The sequence below is a fragment of the Eptatretus burgeri genome, chromosome 15 (assembly GCF_056783735.1).
Source record: "Eptatretus burgeri isolate ZD-2024b chromosome 15, Ebu_testis_v1, whole genome shotgun sequence".
Lineage (NCBI taxonomy): Eukaryota > Metazoa > Chordata > Myxini > Myxiniformes > Myxinidae > Eptatretus > Eptatretus burgeri.
The window spans coordinates 65329113-65341311 of record NC_140975.1 but is presented as its reverse complement, the minus strand read 5'-3'; the positions used below and the strand labels follow the sequence as shown (position 1 = coordinate 65341311).

General features: G+C 40.1%; 1 protein-coding gene across 1 annotated transcript in view; it reads left to right on the top strand.

The window, feature by feature from the left end:
- LOC147012359 (uncharacterized) overlaps positions 1-12199 on the top strand; it is a 43172-nt gene that overhangs the window by 1258 nt on the left and 29715 nt on the right. Inside the window, exon 2 of the mRNA XM_085856380.1 lies at positions 3109-3861. Coding sequence (XP_085712506.1) covers positions 3109-3861 — 753 coding nt within the window. The remainder of the gene's footprint in view (positions 1-3108; positions 3862-12199) is intronic.

The window sequence follows — 12199 nt, the reverse complement described above, 5'->3', positions numbered from 1 at the left end:
GGCTATTCTACTGTACTCCATTGCTCTTCTGATGAGTTAACTTACTTCACTCCAACAAAGCTAACTGTTACCAGTTTAATTAATAAGCCTCCCCCAAGCACAGGGGAATGAAATGTTGCTCTTTTTTTTCCTGCATTCCCAACACTCCAAATTTCTGAACGGCATCAATTTCTGAGCTGGATCATGGAGCTGGCTGGGATTTTTAGAATGAAATTTTGCATCAATAAGAAGAAAAAGACATAAAACGTAATAGCTCCCATAGTTTTAGTAATTTTGCTGTCTGGAGTTAAATGGCTCGCCCATATTTACAAGATTTATGTGAAAGCGTAACTGGCTTGAATGGTCATGTGACATGGAAGAATGCGTACGATTGAGCAAGATTGCGTAAGTACCAAAATGGCCGCCAGTCAGCTATTTTGGATCTGATCTCGAAAAAAAATGACATGCATTTATAGGCCATCATTCATTATCTGGATGCCAAGTTTGAACATGATTGGTAAATGCTTGTCTGAGAAATGGTTAAGATCGTGTTTAATACCAGGGGAGGGGTCTAAAATATCCGCCAGTCTACCAGTCCGCCATATTTGACCAGATCACATAATAAAGTGAGATGCATGTGTGTTCCATCATGTACTGTGTTTGTACCAAGTTTGAACAAAATTGGACCATGCATGTTGAAGAAATGGTTGGGGACATGTTTAAGTATCAAAATGGCCGCCAGTCAGCCATATTGGATCTGATGTCGACAAGAAAGATGAGCATATGTAAGCAATCATTCGTGGTCTCTGTGCCAAATTTGAACAAGATCGGTAAAGGCAAGTCCAAGAAATGGTTGAAGACGTGTTAAACACCAGGTTTTTACACCTAAAACGGCTACCAGTCAGTCATCTTTGATCATAGTGCGAAACAAAATGATGTGCATATGTATACCATCATGTATTGTCTTTTTGCCAAGTCTTAACAGAATCAGTCCTTACATGCCGGAGATAATGGCTGTGGACGGACCAACACACGGACGGACGAGACCCAACCCATAAGCCTCTGTTTTTCGGAATAAGTCCAATGGGGGCTAATAATGTGAATAGAAAGTATGTGTGGTTGACCTCTTTTTTAACCTTGATCTCATCATTAAGAATAATGATCTAATTATAGCCATTTTGACATTTTTCACCAAAACTCGGCAAAAAATTGCAACAAAATTGCCCTCATTAGATAGCTTAGGGCAAGGTGCATTTATGCTTCATTTACATCATACTTCTCTGGGTTAAAGGTCATCATACATTTTGGGCCCTTTGGAACTTTAAAGACCCTTTATACCCCTCTTATACCCTTTCGACCTTTACACCCTTTAGACTGCTTAGATTTCTTGAACCTTTCGGCCCATTCACTCTCTTTAGATACTTTAGACCCTTTAAGACACCTAAAGACCCTTTCGGCCACTTAGACTCCTGAAGACATTTAGACCACTTTGACCCCTTCAAACTTTTTAACCTTTCGACTAAATAAACTTGACCAATTTTGTTGAAACCTGGCACAAACCCCTTTCAACCCTAACTGCTATTGGAAAATATTCTTTAGATCTTGACACATCTTTAGACTCCTGAAGACCATTATAGACCCCAGTATACCCTTTGGACCACTTAGACCCTTTAGGCATTTACACCCTTTGCTCCCCTAAAACATCTTAAGCCCTTTTGACCCGTAGACCCGTTGCACCCTTCAGACACACCCCACAGAAACTTCTATCGAGTTACATCATATACAATATGCAGACGAAACTTTATTCATAAAGGAATGTGCAATCTCCAACTACCCGGAGAATGGGTGCTCTGCCAGGTTGAACAGAAATTGCATCTTGCGTCATGGAATTGGTTCACCAATCAAAGCCAAGAAACATATTGTTTTTATATTCTAAAGCTCAAAGGTAAAGGTCCCATAAAATCATCATTTTTCATCCGATTGACTTAAAATTTGAACAACGTTTGCATATTGGGTCACTGAAACCTATTGTTTGAGGTCAAAAGGTCAAAGCTGAAGGTCACATCAAAGAATCAATTTTCATCCCAATAACTTGATATTTGAACAGGATTTGCATATTGGGTCACAGATATGGGTCACCAAAAATCAAAACGATCTATTTAGTCCTTTTGACATGTCAACGATTTCCACGACAACAATTTCACCCCATGATGATCTAATGGGCCTCCTGTGAAATTATTATTGCTCAACCTCAGTAAAATTTAATATCAAATTGAAACTTACACAGCTTATCTGTACGTATGTGTAATATATGTGAGGAGGATTTGGTCAAACTTAGTCAAAAATCAAGATCAAGGCCATCTGAAACATGTAAAACACTTATTAGGCCGCAATTACAAAATGTATCAACCAAATTTGCTATGGCACAATATTCAATCATGTAAAACGTTTAATGGATCAAATTTGCAAAGTAACCAAATTTCTGTTTCCATGGCAACTATTGTTTTTTTTGATTTCGCAAGTATCGTGCTATGCAAGACATCTTTCTTGTTAATTTGTCTGTCTGTCTGTCTGTGAGCAGGATATTTCAAAAGGTTATGGCAAACTTCAAAAGATTCATACAAAACTTGGTGGACATGTTGGGTATGTGACGAGGATGAATTGATTAGATTTTGGTGACGACCCGGAACCGACGACTAGAATTTTTATAGTGATTCTTCACCATTTAGAGGTAGGGCCAAAAACGATATATAGCACGATATCTCAAAAAGTTCTGGATGCGTTATGAATAAACTTGGTGGATGAGTGAGGTGTGTTAATTATCTTCAAAAGTGGTGTTTAAATTTACCCAAACTTTAAATTTACCCAAACATTTACCCAATTTTCATTCATGCGCTCCCACATAGTTCCCTGAGTATGCATGCAAAGTTTCAGGCCACTACCTCCCCAGCCTCATGAATAAGACGATTAATTATTTTAAAGATGTTTGTGTAAGTTATTTCTCTCCTGGAGGTATATTTGGATAAACTCATCAGACTTAATATTCTGTATTTACACCAAAACCAAATCCAGCCCCTACCGAATGGAGTGTTCGATAAACTCACTGAACTAACATGTTTGGATCTGCAGAACAACCAGCCCAAGTCTCCACCCAGTGAAGTGTTTGACAAAACTAACTCAGCTGACGAATCTGTATCCACCCCGAAACGAATCCCAGTCTCTCCCTGAAGGAGTGTTTGATAAACTAACCAGACTAACGCATCTGGATCTGGAAAGCAATAAGCTTCAGTCCATTCTGAGTGGAGTTTTTGATAAACTTACACAACTGATACAGCTTGAACTGGATGGTAATCAGCTAAAGTTCCTCCCCATTGGAATCTTTGATAAACTCACGAAGCTAATACATCTGGAGGTAGAGAGAAACCAGCTCCAGTCTCTTTCCACTGGAGTGTTTGATAAACTAACACAACTCAAGGAACTGCATATGTACAACAATCAGCTCCAGTCTCTTCCTAGTGGAGTGTTTGATAAACTAACACAACTCAAGGAACTGCATCTGGACAACAATCAGCTCCAGTCTCTTCCTAGTGGAGTGTTTGATAAACTAACACAACTCAAGGAACTGCATCTGTACAACAATCAGCTCCAGTCTCTTCCTAGTGGAGTGTTTGATAAACTAACACAACTCAAGGAACTGCATCTGTACAACAATCAGCTCCAGTCTCTTCCTAGTGGAGTGTTTGATAAACTAACACAACTCAAGGAACTGCATCTGTACAACAATCAGCTCCAGTCTCTTCCTAGTGGAGTGTTTGATAAACTAACACAACTCAAGGAACTGCATCTGTACAACAATCAGCTCCAGTCTCTTCCTAGTGGAGTGTTTGATGAACTAATTAATCTCCAAAAGCTCATCTTGCACACCAGTCAATTGAGTCTGTTCCTGATTCCCATTTTAAATCCTTTCTTTTCAATCCCTTGTTTATCCCTCACAAATCATATCATGGATTTATAATTTGTGCAAAATGCTGTGAATTAATGATGTTCAAACTTTGTTGTCCGTGCAATAATAGTTTTGTCACATTCCTGAATGAATCCCAAGTTTTCATTTTCAAGATTGTTTAATGAACTTAATATGAGCTTGATGGTGAACTCTTTAATATTGAAATGGGTGTAAACCATGGGAGAATAGTTGTGAACCCCCTGGGTGGACAAAGCGTTTTCAAATAAGATTAACGATAGTTATGCCAATGTATTCTGTTTTGCAATTAACTTATGTCACGTTCATGGGGATAGATGTGCATTGCGAATGTGAGTTAGACTAAGTTCATGTTCTTTCTTTCCTTGACACTCTCAATTGGAACCATTTCTTGCTAACGCATCACAACATCCCCACATCCTACCTTTGTAGCCGATAAACTAGCGGTGAATCTAGCACAATCGGCTTGAGCAAGTCGAGGATGCTATGTGGCAGCTCCCACTCCCCCCCCCCCTCCCCGCAAATGGAAGCCATCCATCAAATCTGACAGTTGAGCACGACCCTCCAACCCACTTTTTTTGAGCACGACCCTCCAACCCAATTTCAATCCAACCCAAGCACACACTCTGATGCATACCTCAAGCTCGGCGCACCTTCCCATAAACCGGTTATTACCACATTACCACAGAGCCACCGCCTCACCTTGTATCACAGACGAGATTCCCGTCAGCCACATAGTCCATCATGTTCAGCCAAGGGAACATCCAGCAACCCCTGCACAACCGAGGTGCTGACTCAGTGGAGGAAGGAGACTAGGAGGGAGTGCGTGGGAGGTGAACCCAAACCGCCATGCAGTAAACGACCACAGCTCCAGCAAGGATTGCAGAAAGCACATCTGGGCATGTAAAAAAAAAACCAACACCACTTATTTCTCACAACTATTTCTCGCACCTCTCCTTACACTCCCGTTTCTTTCTCCGTTTGTCTGGATAAATTTAACGTAAAGGTGCTAAGTAATTGGAAGGCATCCAAGGTGGGCATATCTCATAGGGGATAAGTGGAAATGTGTGTGTGCTGTACATTTATGAATATCGCTTGCCTTTATGCCTTTATTATCGCTTTTTGTCTTGCTTTTCCTGAATTCTTCCACCATTTCCCCAATTGACTTCCCAACGCCATTTCTCCTGCCAATTTCCTGCTTGTGTAATAAATTAATGATGGAGTTGATATTGTGACTTGTTCTTTCAAATACATGAAACTCGAACAGTTTGGTCTGACTGAAAGAACATGCTCGGATTTGGTCTGAGATAGCGCTCCAATGATCAATTGGCCCAAGTCATTACTTGGTTTGATAGATGATAGGGTGTGACACGCAATGCTGGTTTGCTCAGACAACTCATAGCCATTATTCAGTCGCAGGCACGGTTCCCCATATGCTTCATTCATCTCAAAGGTACACTAACCCGACCCTGGGAACAAAGATCCGGCTACATATGAGTGTAATAGATGACGTCTGGTCTATTGATAGACACCGACCTTTGGGAGTTATCCAGGCCACATCCATTACAATATCTTTTCTTCAAGATGATAATTAAATAATGTTGAAGATTTGATATTCTGAACATGATGAGTTTCTTCTTATTCACATTTAAAACAAGTAAATAAATTATCCTATCCCTCACATGAAAAAGGGTACATGTTAAGTCGATAATAATTCAGACTTTTAGAATTTACTCGATGACCCGTGAACCCGTTGGGTTCCCCTTGTGACAGCGGTTGATGAAAAAAAATCATTTCAAGAGAGAGAGAAAAAAAGATAGCTCCAGGGAACGAGACCGCTGAGGATGTTTACATTGATCAAACTCTCCCGAAGAGTACTTGACTGAATCGTGAATTGATTTTTTAATAATTTTTTCGTTGCTGATTTGAACGAAACTTGACACTGCACACTGCAGGCAAATGTTGAGTAAGGTGGCACTAAAATTTTGTGCTATCGTGTACCGTTTTAGCTGTATTTCGGGAACGTACATACAAACATACATACATACATACATACATACATACATACAAGATGAGAGTTTTAGTAATATATAGATTAATTATGCCTTCGCTGACGAAGTCGCCAGTGGTATTATGTTTTCGGGTTGTCGGTCCGTCCGTCTGCATATGCTGTTTTCTCTGCAACCACCTATCTGATTGATACGAATTTTTCACCATAAGCTGTAACCAGCCATGTAGAATATTTTAATCATAATTATGATATCATAGATCACCTGGTGTGGCAGCCATGTTGGGAACAAGGAAAGACTTTGAATCTCTGTATCTCCGAAACCGCTTCATGGAAAAAATTGAAACTTAGCACATGTGAAGTACTCCCCATGGGAAACAAGTGTGATTTATTGACGTTTTAGGTGGCTTCGTTATGATGTCATAATTGCAAACATCAAGCGCTTTATCCGATCAGTATGAAAAATTTTGAGGGTCAAAGTGTTAAATTGTATGGGGAAAAAATTGATGTCATCGGTCACATGGTTTGGCAGCCATATTGTTTTTAACATTAAAACCCTTCAAAAATTTTGTTCTCCGAAACGGCTGAACAGATCAAGGTGAAATTTTGCAGGTATGATCGCCTATCCATGAGGAACAAAAAGTTCTCCAGCTATGTCATAGGTCACATGGTTTGGTAGCCATATTTCATTTCCCCTAAAATCTGTAAAAATCATCTCCAGAACGGATGGACAGATCAAGGTGAAACTTCACACACATGTTCTCCAAGCCTTGTGGATACCAGAGTGTTCCTGAATAATTAATAGGTCACATGGTCTGGCAGCCATATTAGATCGAATATGGCTATTCATGGGGAATAGTTGTTTTATATTTCAACCTGATCGGACACATGGTCTGGCAACCAGAAATATTTAATATTTTGAATCTGGGTTCAGGGGTTTAAATTGAACTTGGCAAAAGTATGTATAATGATGTAATAATGTGGGCGGAGGTATATCTGGTGAAATTGTGACGTCGAAGTGTGTCCTTCTAGTTTTCTATGTTAATTTCAAGATTGTTTTTGGTACTTCTAGTTTAACATGAGAACTTTCTACATGTAGTATTCATTTATCATCACAACGTTGACCTGAGAAATGGTGGTGGGCCATCTTTTGAAACCACCATAGTCCTGAGGGGTGGTTTGGTTCATTTTGGGAAACTCCAAGATTTCTTTCCAGCTGGGATGAAACTGTATTGTATACATGTCAATGTAAGGATGTTGTGTTATTTGAAGTGAAATTGAGGTTTGTGCGGTTTCAGGCTGATGTGGTCCTTGTTCTTCTTGGCGATGCAGGTTGTGACTCTGGAAGGAAGGAGGAGTTGTGGAGTTGGAAGGACTCTGGAAGGAGTTGTGCATCAAGGACACCTGTATCCACTAAAGATACATCTCAGGTATAAAAGTATGAGGGGATTTCTAAAGTTCAACTAATGTGATACCTGCCAAGCTTTAAATATTTAAAATAACATGCCCTGATTTCATTTCTACTTCAAACAGTCTCTGTTGGGAAAATACAGCGGTGAGAAAAAGTTTGTGAACACTTTAGAATTTTCTGTATTTCTGTGTAAATTTTACCTAAAATGTGATCAGATATTTATTTAAGTCATAATAGACAAAGAGAACATGATTAAACAAACAGCACACAAAAAATTCTACCTTTTCATTTATTTATTGAGCCAAATGATCCATCATTAAATTTCTTTGTTGGAAAAAGTATGTCAACCTCTTCGTTAATCAGCTCATTTAAGGGGGTAATTACAGTTATGTGTTTAAATTAATGGGATGACAATCATGAGTGAGTTTGGGTGCCGCTGCCCTATATGAAAAGAATATATACTTTGTTCATCACCACCAGTCTGGTCTACACCACACAGGTTTGTGGAAGCGTGTCATGCCCCGATCAAAAAAGATTTCTGTGGACCTCAGAAAAAGAGTTGTCGATGCTCATTGGTCTAGAAGGGGTTACAAGACCATTCGTAAATATAGTGGGCTCCACCAATCCACTTTGCAGCCTCAAGACCTGGATGGCTTGCCATTGTTGACGGAACCATGAATTTTGGATTGCACTAGGAAATTCCACAGGAGAATGTCAGGACATCCGTCTGTGAGCTGAAGCTTAACAGAAAGTGGATCATGCAGCAAGATGAAGATCCTAAACAGACAAGTACATCTACAACAGATTGGATGAAGCAGAAAAGATTTTGCATTTTGGAATGGCCAAGTTGACGTCCAGGCATTAACCCAATTTAAATGGTGTGACAGAACCTGAAGCAAGCCAATCATGCAAGAAAGCCCACAAATATCTCTGAGTTGAAGCAGTTCTGTAAGGAGGAATGGGCCAAAATTCCTCCAAGTCGATATGCAGGACTGATCATGAGTTACCGGAAACGTTTGGTTGAAGTTATTTCTGTTCAAGGGGGTGACACCAGTTTCTGAAGATAAAGGTTCACATACTCTTTCTGACAAAGAAGTTGAATGTTGGATCCTTTTGCTCAAAAAATAAATGAAAAAGTAGATTTTTTTGTGCGATATTTGTTTAATCAGTTTCTTTTTAGGTTTGGGGTGGGGGGGGGTGGGAAGAGAGAGGAGAGAAAAAGAATGGTGCGAGAAAGAGTGAGGAGGTGGAGGGAGAAAGAGAGAGGAGGGAGGGGGAACTGTCCGGAGACAAACACCACCCAAACGCATCCGGAGCCAAACTGTCCAGAGAGAAACACTGCCCAGACACATCTGGAGAGGAACACCGTCCAGGAATAATCACCACCAGGAAATGTCCAGAGAGAGGAGAGAGATGTGTGGGAGGGTGCTGCTCTGTATTAGGTGGGGGCAGAGCGAGGATGGAACAGAGAGAGAGAGAGAGAGAGAGAGAGAGAGAGAGAGAGAGAGAGAGAGAGAGAGAGAGAGAGAGAGAGAGAGAGAGAGAGGTGGGTGAGGGGAGGGGAGCTAGCAAAGAGAAAATGTTATGCTTTAAAAACAACACACACAGACACACACAGACACACACAGACACACACACACACACACACACACACACACACACACACACACACACACACACACACACACACACACACACACAGTATTCGTGCTTGGCCGATATTGGCAATTCTTCAGAAATCGGCAGATTGGAGTCAGAGTGATTACTGACTACAGTACGTACTGTATACAACCCAAAAACCTTCTTGAGTATCTCTCATCCTTGTTTGGGGGAGGGGGGATTTCCACAAACAAATTATTAAAACGACTTTGCATTATCGACGTTTCAGGGAGATACGCATAAACTGTAATCTTTAGAAACAGCTGCCAATCATCATGTGATGGGTGGAAAAAAAGTTTGGCTCTGTCATTTAGAAAACACATTAATACAGCAAACGGCTTGGAAATTGTGTGTTATCAAATACATTTTGCTTTGAGACTCACAAAGAGAAACCATATAACTTTTGTAAATCATGTACCTCTACCTTGTAGCAACTGCCGAATGTACACCCCGATAGGGACACGAACTGTACTGCTATCGACTGGACGGCACTCATCAAGTGGCTTAAGCACTCAAGCAAGCAATCCAATTAAATGGAGATGAACAATGGCTGGCAAGGCTGTGGCTGCATACCATATAGGATCCCTTTAACTTTAAAGCCATTTAACTTTAAATTTAACTTTAAATTAATTTGGTCAAATAATGACTTTATCCACAAAAGAGTTGCTGTTTACATAGAACAACCCTGGAGACATCGCAAAGTTTAATTTCCCGTGAGATAAACATTGCAGATACTCCGCCACATTACCTGCTCGGCTATGCATGCGTCACGTGGTACGTCGGTTCGCGGTCCGCGCAAATGTTACTTTATTTTAAAATACCTGTTTTTCACCAGATTAGCTTTGATTCCCTGTAGAGCACCTCCTGAACCTCCGAAAATATAGACAGAGATCTGGCAGACGCGATGGATAGGCAGTCCTCTGGGGGCAGGGCATGAGGTCAGGTAGTGAATGCATTCAATCATAAAGCTCAACAAAGCTGTTTCATTTTGGCACATTCCGAAATCTTTTGATAACTCAATATAATTCTTTAAGTAGAAAAATATAAGTTTAATGCTTTGAAAATTTCACATTTTGTTGTGTATATACAGACATGACAGAAGTAAACAAACACCTTAAATGTATTCATTTTATCTGTGTAAAGCAAGTTTTACTCCGTGATTTGTCCTAATATTCAACAATATATCTGCAGAAACGAGTTCCTGGCTCGTGTATGACAATTAACTATGCTTTAAACCCAGGGAGCACACAATCTTTGCAATTTTCAAAGAGGACGAATTGTTGGTAAATCAGAAGGTGGAGTCAGCCAGCATCAGATATCTCAGAACCTTGGCATTCTACTTTCTATGGACAATCGGGTGATTGTGCAATTCACCAGCGAAGGCAAGGAATCCACAGCTTCCCGTTCTGGTCGACCTGGGCCCTCAGAAAAGCGTCTTCGAGCTGTCAACCAATCCATTGAGAAAACTCTCCGTTGCAAGGCAGCAGATGTTGCAGAGGAGGTCCAAGTTAGCTCAAGAACTGCCGTGCGGTACCTTCACCAACTGGACTACTAATGGAGAGCAGTGAGGAGAAAACCTCTTCGTAGACCAGCCAACATTCAAAGGAGGAAGAAGTTGGCTGACAAGATGGCCAACAGACCCTTGGAGTTTTGGCAAACTAATTTTTTCAGATGATTCCCAATTTCCTCAATTTTCTTACAGTGGACGTGTATGGGTCTGGAGACTTCCCAGTCAAGAGTTCTCTTTGAACCAATTGCAGCCAACTGTCAAACACGGTGGTTTTTCAGTGATGGTGTGGGAAGTAATCTGGAGCATTGGTCAGTCAGAGCTTGTGGTATGTGTCGGCAACATCAACATGACGACCCACATTTCAATCCTTGAGGATGTACATCTCCCCGTCTTCTCCACTGCTCAGATGGTCAAAAATAACACCCTGTTCATGGAAGATGGAGCGCCATGCTACACTGCAAAAAAGACCAAAAAATGGCAGGACAGAAATGGGATCAAACGACTTCCTTGGCCAAGTCAGTCTCCTGATATGAATCCCATTGAACACCTTTAGGCCATATTGGATTGAACTGTGTGGAAAAAGTCCAGGAAACCAAAATGAAGGACAGAATTGCTGAACCTTTTTCGTGAAGCCTGGGCAGAGATCCCACAAGAGAAAATTTCGGAACTCGTTAGTTCTTTGCCTGAAAGAGGAAAACATTGAAATCTGCAAATGGCAAGTCTACCAAATACTAGTGTATGTAAGAAAATGGATGAAATATACTTCAAATGTTAAATAAATAAATTCTTTTAAAATCATGGTGTCTATTTACTTCTGTCATACCTCGGTACAGAGGAGGAACCATAGACTTTCTTGCTTAAAGTAAATAGGTATATAGGCTTAGTTATAAGACTTGCTATTTCTTTAAATTATCAGATTTCACAACAGATTTCGACACTTGTTTAGTCCAGACAATATCCGATCCTCAAAACCGAAATAATATTTTGATGATATACTTGAATTCGTCCGTGAGATTAGATTGTGGAAAATTAATCCAAGCTTCTAATTTGAAAACTATAGCATTTGCAAAAGCGATGTACACAGTGATCTGTAGCTATGACGAGCAGGCATTCCATAATATGAATGAGGAAAGTGAAAAAAAACAAAACTATTGTTAAGAAATGAATGAATGAGGAACAGACTTCAGCCGGTTTGTGTGGAGATACAATGTTGTGAGTAGTGTTAGTTTCTCAAACACTCCATAAGGGAGAGACTGGAGCTGGTTGGTACTCAGAGCCAGATATGTGAGTTGTGTTAGTTTATCAAACACTTCGTTTGGGAGAGACTGGAGGTGCTTTTGAGATAGAAACATATCTTCGATTTGGTTTAATTTCTCAAAAACTCCACTGAGAAGAGGTTTTCATTAAAAAATTAAATGAAGAAGTAAATTTTAAAATAATTAGGCTGCCGTGGAAGTGCAGAGATTCTATTTTAATATTGGCTTAAGATTACACTGAATGTATTTTGGAAATTAACTGAAATTATAACTCCAGATACTGGTTATCATTGTTGCCTTAATATGCATGTGTGTACCTGCGATTATGATTGTACCTGTTATTATAACTATTTCAATATTAACAATTGCATTGGACATGAAGTGACTTGTTTGAAGC